Here is a 20,215-nt window from a genome sequence, read left to right as displayed (position 1 = left end):
GAGAGACGAACAGCTTGGGCAGGTAAAGGGACAAGAGTACATATACGTCTGCCATGCCTTCCTTTCACTAGCTTTAGTTATAGCTCACTACGTTCCTATGATCGAAACGTTGATCCAGACGGATAGATAAATAGATTCGGTTCGTTGTCCTGAGCAAGACTTCATGGGATTTGTAAAGCTTAAACAGACGGACATGGCTTGATCAACTCAGCTCGTCGTCCTAAACAAGAAATTCTAAAAGGAATTTCCTTAGCTCTAATAATTTCTGAGATCGCAATACGGACGGATATGCAGACAGACGGACGGTCGACTAAATGGGCTCAGCTGGGAGTTCTGAGCAAGTATACATCTAGCTTATGTGGTCAGGCAAGCTTCCTTTTCCCTAGCTGTACTAGATTCTTAGATTGGCATACGGACGGACATGGCTGGAGTTGTTCCTCTGTTCGTCGGCTTGATCAAGAGAGTCCGTATGTACCCTAACACGCTTTCTTCTGCCTGAACCTAATCAGGAGTTTCTTTCTTCCCATGGCTCAGTCCGCTCAACTCACCTTGATGCAGTCCTCATAGCTCGGCGGTTGCTTGGCGCCGTTGTTGCCGTTGTTGGGCGGCGCTGCCATGGCATTCGAGTACATGGAGCTGGTGTCGTACGGACTGGGCAGATTCACCAGTTGCCCGTTGACGTTGATGTTGCCGTTGGCTGTGGCTGCTGCTGCCGCTGCCGCTGCTGCTGCTGCTGCCGCCGCTGCTGCTGCTGCCGTCACCGACGAGTCTAGGTCTGTGCAATTGTTGTTGTTGTTGTTGTTGTTGTTGGCCGCCTGTGTCAGCAGCTGGGCGGCATTCAGGGCACCGTTCATGGCCTTTTTTGAGGCAGCACTGTTGCCATTGTTGCCATTGTTGTTGTTGTTGTTGTTGTTGGCCTTTTTTGAGCTCGCCTTGCGTCGCAGACTGCCCATGTTGTTGGCCACGGCCCCAGTGGCAGCGCCCGCGCCCGCTGACGCATCCAGCACACTGTCGGCGCCATTGCCCTCGATCAGCTTGGCCTTCTTGGCCGCCTTCTGCTTGGCCGCCTGGCTGCTCTGTTTGCCGGCCGCGCCGCCGGCGGCGATCACCGTCGGCTGTGTGATCAGCTGCGGCTGCTGGCCCGGCGGCGGTGAGCCGATCATCGCTTGGGGCGTCATGCTGATCATCTGGGGCGAGCGTGGCACATGCTCGTCGAGCAGCCGGACAATGTCGTGGTGCAGCCGCTCGCTGGCCACGTCGCGTGGCAGGCGATCCATGTGATCGGTGATCTCGCGATTGGCGAAATTGTCGAGCAGCGCCTTGCAGGCCTCGTAGCTGCCCTCGCGGGCGGCCAGGAACAGCGGCGTCTCGTCCTTGTCATCCTGGGCATCCCGATTGGCGTGATGCATCAGCAGTATGTTGACCGCCTCCGTGTTGTTCACAGCGGCGGCCCAGTGCAGCGCCGTCTTGCCCGAATTATCCGCCGCATTGATGTCCGCATCGGCCGTAATCAGATCCTCGACCATGCCCTCGATGGCCAGGCGTGCGGCCAGGATCAGCGGTGTCGTCCCATCATGCATGCGTGCATTCAAATTGGTCGCCCGATTGCGCAACAGAATCTGGAAGACGCCCATCGCATCTGCCGCAACGGCCGCATGCAACGGCGTCCGGCCCGTATTATCCTGGCAATTGGCATCGGCTCCGGCGTCGAGCAGCCGCTTGGCCGCATCCGCGCGCGCATAGCGTGCGGCCAGATGCAGCGACGTCTCGCCCGTCTTGTCCATGGTGGCGTTCAGCTCGGCGCCCTGCGCCAACAGGTCAGAGATCACCTGGGCGGTGCTGTCCTCGTTGTTCTCGATATCCTCGCCGCTGTCCATGCCGCCGCCGCGCACCGCCGCTATCATCAGCGGCGTCAGGCCGCACGGGCCGCGTGCATCGACGTCGTGCTTGCTGCCATCCTGATGCGCCGGCGGCGTCATAATCGCCCGCACATCCGCCACATCCAGGTGCGCCTGCGACCAGACACGCGGATCGGGATCCTCGTACTCGCTGGTCATCGTATGATCGCTGGCATAGCCCACGCTGGTCAGGCCCGCCACACTGCCGCCGCCCAGGCCGCCCAAGCCGCCGAGGCCGCCCAGTCCGCCGCTGTTCATCTGATCGCCGCGCTGGCGCTTCGGCTGCGGCATGTCCGACTCGTCGTCCGACCAGTGGCTGCCGGCGCCGGCAACGCCGCCCAGCTGATGGGCCTGGGCCTGGTTGAGGCCGCCGACCTGTTTGTTCAGATTCCGCATCTCCTGGCCGTGGGGATCGCGTCGGCGTCGGGACATGACCGCTGCGGCCGGCGCCCGGAAGCCCTCCGGGAACCAGGTGACGCCATGCGCCCGCTTCCGCTGGGTGCCCAGCAGCATGCCGAAGAAGGCCAGCACAATCACCACCAGGACAATGCCCATGATGACGAACTTGACATTGGCCGGCGATTCGGGTCCCTCGCTCTCGCCCGGACTCTTCACGCCGCGCACACTGTAGATCGGATAGCGATTGTTGAACGTATGCTTTGCGGCATAGGCGCCCAGAAATTCGGCCGCTTCGTGCGCCCGATTGAAGCACTCCGTGCACTTGCGATTGTCGATCTCCAGATAGATCTGGATGCCCGTCTGGCCGTTGCGTTGGGTGTACAGGATCTTGTGCTTTCTGCCAAATTCCGTGTCCTGTATGTCCGGCATGCTGGAGGCGCCCTTCCAGCTGAATATCATGTCGTTGCCCAGGGCGTCCTTTTTCACGCGCACCGTCGTCCGCAGGATGTGGCTCATCTCGCGCAGGAATTGCGCCTGCTCCTTGGCAAACTGTTGCATATCCATCAGCATGATCACGGACATGGCGCCCTCCGCCAGCTGCGCCGACTGCTCCGACTTCTCGCAGTCCAGCCCGTCCCAGCTGCACTCGGCATTGTTACAGCCGTAGTCGCACTTGCCGTCCCCGTAGTGCTTCTGGCAGTAGACATCATAGATGGCCGCACAGCGCTTCAGCTTCTGCTCACAGTCGCGTCCGTCGTAGAGGCAGGCGGCATTGTTGCACTCCTCGTTGCACTGGCCGTCCATGAAGACGCGCCAGCACTCCGGCGCCGTGCAGTTCGCCCACGGATTGATGCCCAGCGAGCAGTCGTTGCCATCGAAATTGCAGGCGTACGTATTGCATTCGGTGTCGCAGACGCCGTTGCTCTGCTTCTCCGGACATCCGCGCTTCTCGCACATCGCCCGCTGCTGCTCCAGATCGGCCGCATAGATGCCGGCGGCGCCGTTGCCGCCGCTGCCGGAGCTAATCGAGCCGGAGCTGCCGCCCGACCAGCCCGCATAGCTGGCATCGTAGATCTCGCACCGTTTGCCCGTCCACTTGCTCGGACAGAGGCAGTCGTAGTCGCCCAGCAGATTGTCACAGGCGGCGCCCTGCAGGCACGGATTCGACTGGCACTCGTCGAGCGTATCGATCTCGCAGTGCTGGCCCGCCGTGCCCCGGCTGCACTCGCAGCGATAGCCGCCGGAGTCCTCGATGATGCAGGTGCCGGCCCGGCACGGATTCGAGTCGCAGTCCTGCCCGCTGAACTCACAGTTCTTGCCATAGTAGCCGTCGGCGCAGACGCAGTGGTGTCCACTCTGCTTGGTGCTGCAGACGCCGCCATTTTGGCACGGCGACTGCGCACAGAAGTTGACCTTGTGCTCGCAGTGGCGGCCCATGTGGCCGGGCCGGCAATTGCAATGATAGTTGTTCACCAGCTGCACACAGTCCAGGGTGCCGGCATTGGAGCACGGATTGCTCAGGCACTCATTGATGTCGCCCTCGCAGCGTGCGCCGACAAAGCCCGGCGGACAGGAGCACTCGAAGCCGCCGACCCGATCGATGCAGCTGCCATTGTTGTGGCAAGCGCCGGGCACACAATCGTCCTGATTCAGCTCACAGATGATGCCCAGCGTGCCGGGCGGACAGCTGCAGCTGAACCCGTGCACCAGATCGTGACAGGTGCCGCCATTCTGGCACGGATTCGGCGCACAATCATCGATATTCAGCTCACAGTTCTGGCCCTGAAAGCCCTGACGGCAATTGCATTCGTAAGCGCCGACCAGATCCCGGCAGGTGCCTCCGTTCTGGCAGGGCTGTGAGGCGCACTCGTCAATGTCCTGCTGGCAGTAGCTGCCCGCATAGCCCTGGTTGCAGTAGCAGACGTGACTGTTGCCATGGTTCTTGCAGGTGCCATTGTTGCACAGCTGCTTCACGCTCAGCCCCTTCCGCTGGGCCGCGTCCTGGCAGCTGATCATCTGCACATCGCAGAGTTTGCCCGTCCAGCCGGCGGCGCATTTGCAGTTGAACTGATGCTTCAGCTGGCTGCAGCTGGCGCCGTTCTCGCACGGCGACTGGGCGCACCAGTCGACATAGTCGGAGCACTGTTTCCCCGTAAAGCCGCTCGGACAGTGGCAGGTGTATTCGTCCCGCTGCTCGTGACAGGTGCCGCCATTCAGGCAGGGCGCCGAATCGCACTTGTTCAGCTTGTATTGACAGTTCGCTCCGCTGTAGTCCGGCAGGCAGCTGCAGTTGTAGCCATTGATTCCGTCCACACAGCTGCCGCCGTTCAGGCACGAGCTCTCCGTGCAGTCCTCGTCGTTCGTCTGGCAGTTGATGCCGCTGAAGCCCAGCGGGCAGGTGCACGTATAGCTGTTCACGTACTGCCGACAGGTGGCGCCATTCTGGCAGGGCATGCTCAGGCACTCATTGATGTCCGTCTCGCAGTGCTTCCCATCGAAGCCGTCCACACAGAGGCACGAGTAGTCACCGATGCCGTCCAGACAGGTTCCGCCATTCTGGCACGGAAACGAGGCACAATCATCCGTATTGATCGCACAGTCCCGGCCCTCATAGCCCTTGGTGCACAAACAGCGATACGAGCCGGGCACATTCAAGCAGCTCGCTCCATTCCGGCACGGCGAACTGAACGCGCACTCATCAATGTCCTCGTCACAGTAGCGACCCGTATAGCCCAGCTTGCAGGTGCAGGAGAAGTCCAGGAAGTTCGGACTGGGCGTGCACTTGGCCTCGTTCCGGCAGCGATTGCTCGCACACGGATCCAGCTGGCTCTCGCAGTTCAGACCGGTGTAGGGCACCTTGCAGACGCACTTGTAGCCGTTGACCTTGTCGATGCAGGTGCCGCCATTGGCGCACGGATTGCTCAGGCAGTCGTCGATGTTCGTCTCGCACTTGTGACCCGTATAGCCGGGCATGCACTGGCAGCTGAACGCGTTCAGCTTGTCGAAGCAGCTGCCGCCGTGCTGGCACGGATTGCTCGCACACTCATCGATATCCTGTTCGCAGCGTTTGCCCGTATAGCCCGGCGGACAGTGGCAGATGAACTCGTTGATGCCGTCCTCACATCGGCCGTCGTTCACACACGGACTGGACGCACACTCATCCACGTCGCTCAGGCAGCGCGCATCGTAGAAGCCGCGCGGACACTCGCACTTGTAGCCATTGACCAGGTCCATGCAGACGCCATTGTTGGCACACGGATTGCTGGCGCACTCGTCCACATTCAGTTCGCAGTGCTGGCCGGTGAAGCCGGGCACACAGCTGCAGCTGTACGAGTTGATGCCGTCGATGCAGCTGGCGCCGTTGTTGCACGGATTGCTGTGGCACTCGTTCACATTGATCTCGCAGTTCTTGCCGCTGGTGCCGGGCAGACAGTGGCACAGATAGCTGCCCACACGGTCCACGCAGTGGCCGCCGAATTGGCATGGATTCGATTCGCATTCGTTGATCTGTTTCTGGCAGAGGTAGCCGGTAAAGCCGGGATCGCACAAGCACTTGAAGCTATTGTCGCCATCGATGCACTTGCCCCGGTGGCAGGGACTCGAGTCGCAGTCGTTGATGTTGATCTCGCAGCTGGTGCCCGTGTAGCCCGGCGGACACTCGCAGCTGTAGCCGGCGATGATGTCGTGACAGATGCCATTGTTCCGGCACGGCTGCGACTGGCAGTCGTCGATGTTGATCTGACAGCGTGCGCCCGTAAAGCCCAGCGCACAGCTGCACTTGAACCCGTTGATCTTGTCGTGGCAGATGCCGTCATTCAGGCACGGACTCGACTGGCACTCATCGATATCGATCTCGCACTGGGTGCCCGTGAAGCCGGGCATGCACACGCAACGGAACGTGCCCGGATCGTCCAGGCAGCTGCCCTCGTTCTGGCACGGATGCGATTCGCACTCGTTGATGTTCGTCTCGCAGCGCGGCCCGGTGAATCCCTGCGAGCAGTTGCACATGAACGAGCCCGGCGTATTCACACAGATGCCGTTGTGTTCGCACGGCGAGCCCTGGTCACACTCATCAATGTCCTCGGAACAGTCGACGCCCTTGTAGCCCGTCGCACAGGAGCACGCATAGGAGCCGTTGATCGGACTCGTGTCGCAGATGGCATCGGCATGACACGGATTCGAGGTGCACGCATCGTCCAGGTGGCACAGCAGACCCGTCTTGCCCGGCGTGCAGCGACAATAGAAGCTGCCCACGCCATCGATGCAGGTGGCGCCATCAAAGCACGCCGCCTGCACGCAATCATCGATGTTCTCGCTGCAATCGCTGCCCGCCCAGCCGTTCACACAGATGCAGCTGTAGGTGCCGTGGGTGTTCGTACAGGTGGCTCCATTCTGGCAGACGGACGGACGCAACGCGCACTCATCCACATCCACGTCGCAGTACCGACCCGTAAAGTTCGGCGGACAATTGCAGCGATAGTCGTTGATGCCGTCCACACAGGTGCCGCCGTTCTGGCACAGATTTCCCGGACAATCATCGATGTTCTGATCACAGTTCTTGCCCTCGAATCCTGCAAATGAAGAGAATGCGGATTGTGAATTAGTTTCGATCAATGATGAATACGGTAGAGACGTAATGACTAAAGTAGTTAGAGATTGCTTCTAAATATACGGATCCCAAGCAGTTTGAATCGAATTTGTATATCTAGGGTATACTAGGAACATACATAGACGTACATTCATACATTCATGCCTTCACACATTCATAAAATCATAAATTTGTAAAAAAAACCCCAAATATCTTTACTGTACAGTGAAAACGATTTTATTGGGGCTAGCTAGTAATTATGACCAAAGAGAAAAGTGCATAAAACGAATACAATACAAAGCTGAAAATAAAAAACAAAAGCAAAAATAACAACAAAATCAATCATAAATCTTCTAAATTGTTTTTGAATTTGATTTGAACAACGAAAATACCAAGACTTTGATTGGCTCGCTAAACGGTCACACTGCAAGCGAACATGTGTACAGATATCTACATATGTATGTGTGTATGCAAGTGTGTGCATATGAATGCGAGAGAATGTATGCATGTGTCTGTACGGCTGGTATTTGTGTATGTGTTCAATGAAGTGCATAAACAGATTTATGGACAACAACACAGCAGCATCATAAAATGCTTCAGTAAACGAAAACGTTTACAACAACAACAGCAACTGGCCAGGGCATGAACAAAAAGTGGTTGCCAGGCAATGCGAAGAAGGCGCACAAAGCGCAGACAACGCTTAAAATATGTCCATACGTCTATCTGTATGTATGTATGTATTTGTTCGGCGGCGTATGCAGCTGTGTTGCACATGTTTTAGCAGCCAGATGGAGTCGCAGCAAGAATGAGGGAGGGTGCCGGAGCGATGAGAGCGCTGAGAGCAGACACAGGTAAGTCGAGAACAAGAGCCGGCGCTCTGTCGCTCTCTCAAGCTGCTCAGTTCGCTCTCGCGCTGTACGGCTGCGCACGCTCTCTGCTACGTTGCGCCTGCGGCATTATATATATATATACATACATACATACACACACACACACACACCACTGTCATGCAAACATACATACATACATACTAAAAGACAGCAACAACAACAACAACAGCACAACGAAAGAAAAAACTGCGCGCCGCTGCGCATGCGAAGCGAATGAGCAAACAAAATGTAAAGAAATAAAACAGACGCTCGCATGCGCATACACACATAAATGTATGTACGTATGTGTGCCTATGTTTGTGTGTGTGTATATGTGTACAACACGTCTTTGGTTGTTCTTTCCCACGGTCTCATATCTGGCCAGGCAGCTATCTGAATGCGCGCCAAGCAAACGAGCGCAACGAGCGTCGTCCACGAGCGCGCTCGTTCATTCGCTCGCTAGCTCGCTTCCCCATCCACATACACAAACAGAACCAACAACAACAATGTATGAATGCTGCTTATGTTGTGCGCTAGCTTTGTCTACAGCCATAGCCTCGGCTCTCGTTTGGGCAGTCGGCACTCGGCACGCCTCGTCGCTCGGCTCGATCGAGTTTTCTACTACTTTTATGCTGTGTGCGTGTGTGTGTGTGAGTGTGTATGTTTTGCTACGCTTCGGACTTCGACTTTGTACATTGCGCTTTACTTTGTGCTTCATTCGAGGAATTAAATCGCACTTTATGTTGTTCCTCCCCTCACATCCTCTGCGAGACCATACATGCTCTCTCGCTCTCTGTCTGCCCAGTGTATGTACATACATATATGTATATGTGTGGACTTGTACATGTTTGTTTGTGTGTGCATGCAATGGAAGCTTCGCGCGCTCTTTGCGGCTCTCGGCTGCTCGCCCACAGCTTTTTTTAATGGCTTTTCTTGCTTGGTCGGTTTCGCTTCGTTTTGGTCTTAAAAGAAGGGCCCAAAACACACACACACACACACACACACACAGAAGTAACTATGACTTGTTGTCATAGCTTGTTGTTGTTTTTGCTGCTGCCGCTGGGCTGATCGATTTTGTTGTTGCTGTGCACAACTCATTTTTTTTCTCTTCATCTTTTTTGTGGGCATTTTTTCTTTATTATTATTATGATTATGTGTGTGTGCCTGTGTGTGAGTGTGCGTGTATGTATGTATTTAGTTGGGGGACTGCAACTTGTTGCCTGGGCCTGGGATGGAGACTGGAGAGTGGCATTTTCAATGCATACTTTTAAAAATAAACCAAGGCAGGGCAGCAGCAGCAGCAACAACAACAATAACAACATGCATCTGCTGATCTGTTGCACACATGTTTCATGTTCGCGCTTCACGCCACACACAACACAACAATCGACGTTACCCAGTCACTTAGTGGCACTTTGAACTCTAGACATCAGCAGCAACTGCAGCAGCAGCAGCAGTAGCAGCTGCTGCTCCAGTGACTATCAAACCACGAGCAAATTTAATGAAACGTTGCAAACTGAAAGACAAACTGCACGCTAAAATTATGCAGCCCACCCTCTCATTTGCAATGGCAGTATGTGCCTATGCGTGTCTCTCTCTCTGTGTGTGTGTGTGTGTTTGTGTATGTGTAGCCATTTAAGTCAATTGGCTGCAACAATTTGCATGAGTTGTTGGTCCGTTGGGTCAATCGACGACCTGTGACAAAAGCTAAAAGCCTGGCAACAATGTTGCCAAGCAATTAATGTAAACATAAAAGGTCTGTACCGAATTCCGCGCAATATTTAAATGTAGCCCATATTCATTTAGAAAGTTCATGTCATTAACATGGCTGGGAACAGCTGAAAATGGAACAGTTAGGATTTGACCTAACGAAAATTCGTTGTTGTTGTTTTTCTTTGCCTCTTTACTTATTATCCATATAAAGCAATAATGTTGCCAAGTTAATAATTCATATTGACTTTAGAATGTCTGGAATCGGAACACATACAGAGGCATAAACACTGCTGAGCATGAGCAGAGGCTGTTAATGATTCTTATGCTTTTTGGGTGCAGCTTCTCGCGAAGGAGATTGGTGGAAATTGGCAAGATTAGCTTAGGATTGGGATTGTCGCTTGATAAGATCAGGAATCGAAATACAGTCAAAATCCAAAATTACAGCAGGGAAACACCTGGTAATGGAACATGTGTCGTTTGATTTAAAGCAAATTACTGAGTAGTTTTACCATAATTAATTAACGCACATCAGTTGTATGTGGAACACCTGGCAATGGAACACATGTTTCTTGATTTCAAGCCACTTCTCAAAGATATTTACTACTCAGTTGATCTGGTGGTCATTTTATCATTTAGCTTTGGTATGCCTATCGAAATTTACTGAAGATTCGGGCAATAGAACATATTCTCTTAGATATCCTATATTATCATTATATTTTGGTCATGTGATCATTTGACTTTATCGCTCTTATCGAAGTCTACTGAAGATTTGCACATGATTTCAATGAGAAAATGCCTCTTTATGGCACAACTACTTCTTGATCCCAAGGAATTTCAAATGGGCATTTGATCATAATCGATTAATGCAACGATTGTTATCGGCAAATTTATTTCTATGCAAGCTTCTTCTGAGTCATGACTCGCCACGAGCCAAATAGTGGCCCAGGTTTTTAAGCGCCGTTGCCTCTACCTCAGCCTCTACCGCTGCCTCTACCGCTGCTACTGGCGTTGCCATTGCTGCCCACGCGAAGTCAAACTCGTTTGCTAGCTGCTTGACTCGTAGCCAAGTGCCACCGATATTCCCCCACCAAATTGTCCATCCAGTTTATTATTCATCATTCATTCAGCTCGGGCAACTTTTACCCAAAAAAAAAAAAAAAAAACAACAAAAATTAAAGCACATCCCATTTGGGCAGCTCCTGCTCACGCTCTCTCTGTCTCTCTCTCTCTCTTTCTGTTGCATTTTGTGCATGACCTCCTTAGGGCGTAACTGTGCTTAAGCAGCGCCGTCCAGCAGCTCTATCTATCCTCCATGGTCCATTGGCGTTGACTGAGCCGTGCCTGATTTATTTGTAATTTACTTGGCCTGAGCCAGAGCAAATTAAGCCAGGCGCTCGATTTTGATGCCTTTGACTGACTCGATGCGACGCGACTCAACTCGACTCAAATCGACTCGACTCGACTCGTTTCACGAGCCGCACGGAGGGCGCACTTGGGGTGGAGAAGGAGGAGGCGGCGGCTGTGGGCTGGGAACAAACAAGTTGCTAGCCAGCCCGATGTTGTTTTTTTTTTCTCTTCCATTTTGCATAATGAGTGCAATGCGCCGCCCTCCGCTCCTTGCAGCAACAACAACAACAACAATAACTGCAACCACAAAATTCCCATTGGCATCTCCCGCGCTGCCTCAACGTGATGTCCACAGGGCGATTCGTGTCGTGTTGTTGTTGTTGTTGTTGCTGCTCCTCTGACTGGTTTGCTATACTTTTGCTGCTGCTATTGTTGTTGTTGTTGTTGTTGCAGTTGCTGTTGTAATTTGTGTTGCTCAACATTGGCACAAAAGGCGTTATAACATTTCCATTGCATTATTGCATTTTCCTTCTTTTTTTAATGTCTGCAAATCGAAATTCTTTGAGGCTGTTGTTGTTGTTGTTGTAGTGTGTGTTTTATTGTTGCAGTGTTTTGTCACACTTTCACACGCTCAGCTCATTAGAATTTTTGATTGGGCGCAATTAATATATATAGATATGTATATATATATATCTGTATATATATATATATATAGATATACATCTGTATATACATACAGATAAGTTTATAGAGGCCACTCCCACCATCCAGCGTCCACCGTCCGTCGTCCATTCGCACTACACTACACTACACTACAATGCAATTCATTTTAATTGAAGTGAATTAAATGAAAATTGCATACACACTCACACACACACTCATGCATGCATACACATTTACATACATATATCTAGAGACAAATGCCTTCATAAATATGTAAAATGTAAATGTTGGCAATTTACATGTCTAAATTGAATGCGCGACAATTGACTCAGTTTGCGAGTTGTGTGCGAAAAAAAGAAACAACAACAACAACAGAAACAACAATTGTTGATTATTTGACATTCGGTTTAACCATTGACACTTGCTGTTAAAACGAATGCAATGGGCATAATATATACAAACACATAAATACATACATTTATATATATACATATATATATCGAGCAGTTTGTATGCTTATCGATAAGTATGGAATAGACAAAGCTGCATATAAGAAACATGCTAATGTCAGTCTCGTAATATTACAGTTTATCAAAGATATCTTATAATACAAAACAAAACTTCGAAATTTTTGAATAATTTTTGCATTCGGATTAATGGGAATCTCTTGAGATATTAAAAAAAAAAAAGCTTTCTATATAACACAACTTCGATATACATATGTATGTGTATGTACTGTATGTATTATATTATATATATTATCAATCCAAAAAGTTCTACAGGATATATAAAACCGTAATGATATATCGTAAATCTTTATGATTATCAATACAGGATCAATACAGGATTATAAGTATAATGTTATATAATGATAGTATAATAATATATACATATACATATATATTATTACATTTTGTTATATCTAGTAAATATACAGGATTATAAGCATAATGATATATAATGATAATAATATAATAAGATGTACATACATATTACAATATTACGTTTTGATATACCCCATTGAGCTGTGATATGATAATAAATGATCTGATGTGTATCATATGATTATGTAATCATATCGCAATAATTTAATGATAAAGTTGTTTCTAGTCTTATCAAACAACTCTTTCATATAGCTAGCTTTGACATTACTCAAATTTTGGGCCTATACTTAAAGAAATTTGATAATAATCTAATCTGATCTAATCAAATACTAAATAGCGCTAATGCCTATCGATAGGCAAATTGAACTATATTGATACGCCTTCTAATGCTGCTCAAGATCTGCCTTTTAACTGTTTTTCGTAGGCTACAAATAATCTGTAAGCCATCAATATGATTATAATTAGTCATATTATTTATTAATATTATTACTGTCACTATATATGTTATCTATATATTATTATTACTATTATTATTATTTTTATTTTCATTATTATTATTATTATTATTATTATTATTATTATTATTATTATTATTATTATTATTATTATTATTATTATTATTATTATTTTCATTATTGCTATTATTTTATATATTGTCTATATATTATTATTATTATCATCACTATTCTCATTATTCTCATTATTGTTTATTAAAATGTTGCACTTACCACGTGGACATTTGCAATCGTAGGTGAGTCCATTGGCGCGACATGTGCCGCCATTCTGGCACGGCGATGGTGAGCAGGGTTTGTATTTCGTGTCGCAGTCCTTGCCGGTGTAGCCAGCCGGGCACATGCATCTGGAAAGTGGCAAGAAGCAGAGGAGTAGACATGTTAGAAATGTTAGATTAATGGACCGATGGCAGCAATTAACGCCGGGCTGCTGCATGGCCTTCCAAAGTTCTTCTTGGCTACGCTGCAACTTGCAACGTGCAGCGTGCAACGTGAAACGTGCAACTTCCGTTTGTGTCTCTTCGGCTTGTGTTGTATTGTGGACATGGCATGCGCCTCGTCCAGCTGCTGCTCGACAAATGCTCTCACAAGCTATCTCTCTCTCTCTCTCTCGTTCTCACACTTCTCTCACTTCTCTCTCTTTGTTATTTGTTGCAAGATCTTGCTCTCTGTGTGTGCATCTCCCTCTCTCTCTCTATCTATCTCTCTCTCTCTCTCTCTCTAGCTGCTGTGCGCTCTCTTCGCACGGCTTTAACCGGTTCTTTGGGGCTGGGTACACACAGGGCCAAGACAACAATAAAAAGCCAATATGTACAACAGTGTTGGTAGCTAGTTTTTATGTACACAAAATCTGTTTCTCTTCCTCTTCTTTAGTTTACTTTACTTTACTTTATTTTTTACGATTTCTTGTAATGTTTCTTGAGCTCGCACTATATCCACATTGATCTTTTTGGGCCTAATTCGTTAAATTGTTTATGCTATATATTATATACATATATATAAATGATTTTTAACTGCAGCATTTCTTGAGAACTGGTTCTACTTGTGGCACCGTAAAAGGTAGCCCGACCCCACCCCAGCTCCCCCTCCTTACTTTTTTTTTTGTTCTCTGGCTTCTGAAGATGGCCGCTAATTAAGGCTATTAAGCGCATTTAATTAAATTAAACAATTAAAAGGCACAAACGCTCAAATAGGCAACGGGCCTCGAGTGCCGCGCTAACTCTTTGGGGACCTGTCCAACTGGCCAATGAACCAGACAGTACCCGCTACCCTCTCTTCGACTCCCGACTCCCGACTCTTTGGCCAAGCTTCCATTGTTGGGCACTACCCGACAATGCCCGTCCGTCTGTCTCTGTCTGTCCCTCCGCCTGTCCGTCCGTCCGTCCCTTTGACTGACCAAATTACACATCGTAAATTGCTTCACCTTCGCTTTGGGCAAAACTAACGAACGAACGAACGAAATTCAAAATTGATTTTTGATTGACATGTGAAACTCAGCGGGCCAATGGCCCAAGGCGTTGATGATGCTGAGGATCGCTGAATTGCTGGATCACCGAATCAGTCGCTGGCTATTCGCTTTCGGGCCGTACTAAATGCGGCGAGACCCACCACAAAGATCGCTGGATCATTAACTCAATAGCGAGTGCACTCATAGTCTGAGCGATATCTCTCTCTCTCTCTCTATCTCTCACTCTCTCTCTCTCTCTCTCTCTCTCTTTGGCTAGCAAATGCAGAACTGGTAGCCTATTCCGAGTGTATTCATATCTATTCACATTTATGAATAAATTTCGTTGTTATTTGATTGTTTAGGCTCTTTGAAAATCAATAGTTATGAACTATCCATTTCATATTCATGCATTCATAAATACACTCACTTGCTATTCATGAATACATTTACTTTTCGTTTTGAATATGCGAATTTTATCGAAATGATTTATTCAGTTTAAATATCTTAAATAAATATTAAAAATTTTATATTCATTGAATTATTATTCATGAATACACTCACTTTCATTGGAGTATACATATATACACGCATAAACATCATAAATACTTTTCAATTTTCCATTTTTTTTTTTTTTTAATGTATTCAATTCAATTCATGAGTGCACTCACTTATGATTTATGAGTATTTTTACAGTCAAATAGCGACGTGAATATATGAATATATTGCCCACGCTCAACAAGAACACTCTTTTGACATTCATGAATACACTCATATGTCATATAAATTACCGCTTCTGCCTGCCCATTGTGAATGATGAGCAGCTGTATCGAATGTTATTCACAGATTTGGCTTGTTTGCATTGCTAAATCCATTCAAACTGACAGCTTTAGGATATTATTAGATGGCTTATGGCCAAAATGTTTATACGTTCGTAATTGACTGGCTATTCATATTCATACGCTTGGGCATGACTAAGCTTGCGCCTGTATCATATATCGCTGTCCACTAAATTAACGATTTTATTTCGCTCTATAAAGAAATCGAAAATTATCATAACGCTCGATTCGAGCAATATAAACAATATAAAAACGGCAACTCAATGTGAATATTATGCGAAACGATCGATCGTGCGATTGGAGCGGCTATCAACAGTGGCTGTCATTCAAGAATGGATTGAAGTGAGCTGTTGACAAAAAGGAAGCCATAGGAAGCTTCTCGCTTAGCGAATGTGCACTGTAGCCGTCCATGAACCGAAAAGGCGCAATGTTTGCCTCCACAACTTATCAATTAGTAATCGAGGTTTCGATTATGTCTTATGCTAATTATCGGCCAAAAGCTCGCATCATTAACTCATCATACAACAAATGGCATTACGGAAAAACACAGTGAAAACACATGTTCATGTCGCACTTTTCAGCTCGATTGAGTTTCTATATCAAGTTTCATACACTGTTTTCTTTGAAATAAGAGTGGTATATTAGTTTCGAGCGAATACTAAAACGAAGTAGAGTGAGAGAGAGAGAAGGAAACCCAGAGAGGGGAGGCGATAAGAATGAAAAAGTGAGGGTAAAGTGCGAGAGGAGGACAAGAGAGAGAGAGAGAGAAAGGGCAGTTGAGATAAGCAGAAAAAGGAATCAAAGAGAGATTAAATAGAGACAGAGATTGACAGATTGATTGAGAGAGATGGAGATATTGAGAAAAAGGCCAGAGAGTGTTAGAGATGGACGATACAGAGGGTAGAGCATCTAGAATTCGCGAATTCGAGATAAAAGATACCTGACTGCCTGCCTCCCCTGCCTCGGCCCGCCCCCGACCAACCGCCTAAGCGTTCGTTTAGCTTGCGGTTAGGGTATCTCTCGAATTAAAAATGCAAATGCTGCCAATGAATTAATTTACATGTCGAACAGACCAGTTGAGCGCGCTGCGAAACAAAGCGCCGGAAATTTCGGTTAGTTGCGGCGTTTCCATTGACTCGACTTCTATGCCACATCTCTGTCAATGTTTCTGTGTGTGTGTGTGTGTGTGTGTGCCTGAGTCTGATTTAATTCAATAGTTTTTGTATATTTTAATTAGAGTGGAAACTTGGACCAATTGGCAATTTGTTGTTCAGTGTTTAGTTTAGCCCTCTCTCTCTGTCTCGCTCCCACTCTTTTTGTTGCCAAAACTCAATAAACTATTTTAATCGCTTCAGCATGCTAATGAAGAAGGGGAAGAGTCAGAGTTGAATTCGATTTTATAAATTATTAGTTTTAAATTGTCATTAATTTGGCGCACAGCCACAAACGGCTTTTCGATAAATTAGATAAATATGCAAATGCGACGATTTGTTTTCTTTGATATACATCGAAATCCGCTTTATAACCATGCCCCATGGGCTCCCCAGCATCTCGCCTCCCTGGCCCACAATCGGAACGTGTCTGATCTTTTGTCGAACAAGCAACCAAATTTGCACTTGTCATGCGCTGAGTTATGAGCGAAATATATCAGTGACTGACTGAGCCAAAAGTGATGGTCCAACAGAGGTTTCTAGATCTGACTTAGGGTATATAGCGAGAGATAGAGAGAGAGAGACAGAGAGAGAGAGAGAGAGAGAGAGAGAGAGAGAGAGGAGAGAGAGAAGCAAAGTTTATTTACCTGAATTATTCTTTAATATATGTCAGTAAACCTAATCTAGATCAATCCTGTTTCACATGATCATCATATAATCATACGATAAGGGAAAGATAGATAGATATAAATCGATTCTTCGGATATCCTAGAATGCAAGATCATTTACCAATCCAATCTAGACTAATCAAATCAATATGATTATTATTAGCATAAACTACAATAAGGAGAGGGAGGGAAGATATGATCATCTAGTTTAGTAATATAAAGTCTGTTCATCTCAATGTAATGAGATCACAATGATCTCCATACTACAATAGAGATAATGAGAGAGAGAGAGAGAGAGAGAGAGAGAGAGAGAGAGAGAGAGAGAGAGAGAGAGAGAAAGAGAGACTGCGAGGAGCCTTAGTTTCTTGCTTGAACTATCCTTCAATGCAAGATCATCAACTAATCTATCAAATCAATTCTACGATATATGAACAGCTAGATATGTAGCATATAATCATAATGCAATCTGATCTCTATACTACAAAAGAGAGTGAGTGAGATATACGTAAGAGTATTTTCTGGAAAATACACGCTGTACGCTATAAATGACTTGGATCTAAGTAAAACTCTAACAATCCCTCGTTCGAGCTATGCTGATTTAGCTGCTCGATCACCTTATGAAGAAGTCCTTCCAAATATAACTGTTAAAGATAACATCCACTCAATTTATACCGCCCCTTTATAGATCACTTAACAAAAGTTCTGTATTTGGTTTACTTACTGATATGAGCCATGCGTGTTGACACAGGTGCCGCCGTATTGGCAAGGATTCGATTGGCACTCCTCCACATCCTCGGAGCAGGTGTGACCCGTAAAGCCCGGCGGGCAATTGCAGCTAAATCGGCTGCTGCCGGCCAGGGCGGAACAGGTGCCGCCATTGCGACAGGGTGAACTAGCGCACAGATTCTGTGTCTGACAGTGATCGCCTAAAGAGACAAAGACAGAGAAGGAGAGAGTATGAGTGAGAGAGAGTGCAAGAGTAAGTTGTGTTAATGAGTTAGGATTAAGCAACTGATTGACTGCCGCTCGAGTGGATTCGAGGTGCCAACTTACCCGTATAGCCATTGGCACAGATGCAGCTGTACTCCTGCAACGTCTTCAGCTGGCAGGTGCCGCCATTGAAGCAGCGCGCCTGATCGCAGGCATTCGCCACTGCAATCTCGCATAGCGACTCCTCAAACCCGAGCGGACAGAGGCACGAGATGCCAGGCCGGCCATTCCGAAAGGCCACCTGACAGGTGCCGCCATTCTGGCAGCGTCCGTGGCCAGTGAGGCAGGGATTCCGATGTTCACAGTAGTCGCCAACGTAGCGTGTATCGCAACTGCAAAAGATGCAAGCAAATAGATGTAGATAAAGTAACTGTATATATAGATGTGTATGCATGTGTGTGTGTGTGTGTGTGTGTGTGTGTGTGTGCGCGCGATTGGCAATCTGCTGATGCATTCAAATATGCATCTAATGCACACACGTTTGATATAGTTTATAGAGCCGCTCTAGAGCGGACGCCGCTCGGCGGCAGATTTGCGTCCATCGATAAGCGTCCAAAGTGTTAAAGCAACTGACAAACTGACAAAGTTGCCTCATTTCCGCTAGCTGGACCACAAGCCGAAGCTAAGCCATTTACCAATTGCTTTCACAGTTTAGTTACACTGAGACCAAAATCTATGCACTTTATTTATGAATATATTTCCATTCATATTTGATTGAATTTCTTAATCATGTTTGCGATTGAGTTCGACAAACGAATTGCATTTATCGATTAATCACAATTCGATAACGCGCTTATGAATGTGAATTGCAAATATCTAAGGGATATCGAAATGAATTCTATTCGATTAACTTTAATTCTGTTCTTAAATTGTATGGTTAGATGAAGTTGAAAATAAATAGATTTACAAGTTTTTTGTTCTGTTAATTAAATTCATGTAAATGTTAGCGAAAATTTGCCAAATATATTTGAGAATTCATGAAATATTTATCAATAATTGAAAGTTCACTTGAGGTTGTCAAGCTCAATTAGTTACCTTGCTTTACTTTAGCTTGAACTTTACTTAAGCAAACACTGTGAAAATCTTGCACTACAAATAGGGCCTAAGACAACTCTAAATTAAGTTATCAACTCGCATTAGCGTATCATAAATTAAACCCAGTATCGCTTAGGCTGGCCGTAAAAAACACACATACACACACAGCTGAGAGAGATTGCCAAATTAGCTCCTTTTAGCATGCATTCAGTGTCGTTCTATAGGAATTTGTCATAGCAATCAGCTTTTGTCCGGTGTATGCAGCCTTAAGCTTCTGTGCACACTCCAGACAAAAGCTGCTCGCTATGCGAAAATGACATAGAATGCTTAATGCATGCTTGACAAATGTTGGTCAAGCAAACAGCTGCAACATGAAACACAAACAAACAACAAGGCGCGTATTTAAGTATGCACAATATGAGTCGACTGACAACAACAACAACAACGACAACAACAGCAGCAGCAACAACAACAACAGCAACGACAACAAATTAGCAAAGTAATTGCAGGCAACAAATGCAACAACGAGGCGCGCTTCGATTGCCAATGACGATGACGTTGATCATGATGATGATGATGATGATGTTGATGTGGATGTGGATGACGTGGCTGCTGTTGTTGCTGATGATGATTACGCCTGAAGTTGCAGTTAAAGTCGAACGACAACTTGCACATTGTTGTTTTCCCTTGAGAAAACTATTTTTTTATGCACGGTAATTTGTGCGCGATCTTGATTGCATATTAAATTTTCATCGAAGCCAAAGTCAAAGCCAAAGCAATGAGAAAATTACACGCATTGCAGCAGCAGCAACAGCAGCAGCAGCAGCAGCAGCATCCGAGAAGATGAAGCAGCAGCTAAAAGTTGTGGCAGCCAATGAATAATCATTAAGGCAACTGCTGCATTTGGCCAATGGCCAAAGTGGGCGGGGGGGCAGAGGGGGCCAACTGGACTGGGGGATTGAGAACGGCTGCTCCGTTACCGTTACAAGTGTGTGAAAATGCTTTAGATTTAGCATTAATTTGTAACACAAAGTGCCCAGCCTAGTGTGCGTAAATGTGTGTGTGCCTGTGTGTGTGTGTGTGTGTGTGTGTTCGATTGTTGATCTTAATCGAAACTGTGCGAGAAAATTAAATGGCGGTAGGCAAAACAGTTGCCAGCAAACATGTTGTTGTTGGCCTGAGAAATCGATGTTTGGCTGTTGCTGCTGCTGCTGC

At 47.2% G+C, this 20,215-nt stretch overlaps 1 protein-coding gene across 1 annotated transcript in view; it reads right to left on the bottom strand.

Moving 5' to 3' along the window:
• Positions 1-20,215, bottom strand: part of N (neurogenic locus Notch protein) — a 52,808-nt gene that overhangs the window by 3,140 nt on the left and 29,453 nt on the right. The window contains exons 3-6 of the mRNA XM_089475651.1: positions 18,029-18,297; positions 17,697-17,901; positions 13,090-13,220; positions 549-6,868 (exon numbers count right to left, since the gene is read on the bottom strand). Coding sequence (XP_089331777.1) covers positions 549-6,868; positions 13,090-13,220; positions 17,697-17,901; positions 18,029-18,297 — 6,925 coding nt within the window. The remainder of the gene's footprint in view (positions 1-548; positions 6,869-13,089; positions 13,221-17,696; positions 17,902-18,028; positions 18,298-20,215) is intronic.

The sequence above is a fragment of the Drosophila arizonae genome, chromosome X (assembly GCF_054131065.1).
Source record: "Drosophila arizonae isolate 15081-1271.41 chromosome X, UAZ_ARI_1.0, whole genome shotgun sequence".
Taxonomy (NCBI): Eukaryota; Metazoa; Arthropoda; class Insecta; order Diptera; family Drosophilidae; genus Drosophila; species Drosophila arizonae.
This window is presented reverse-complemented; position numbering and strand designations above follow the sequence as displayed.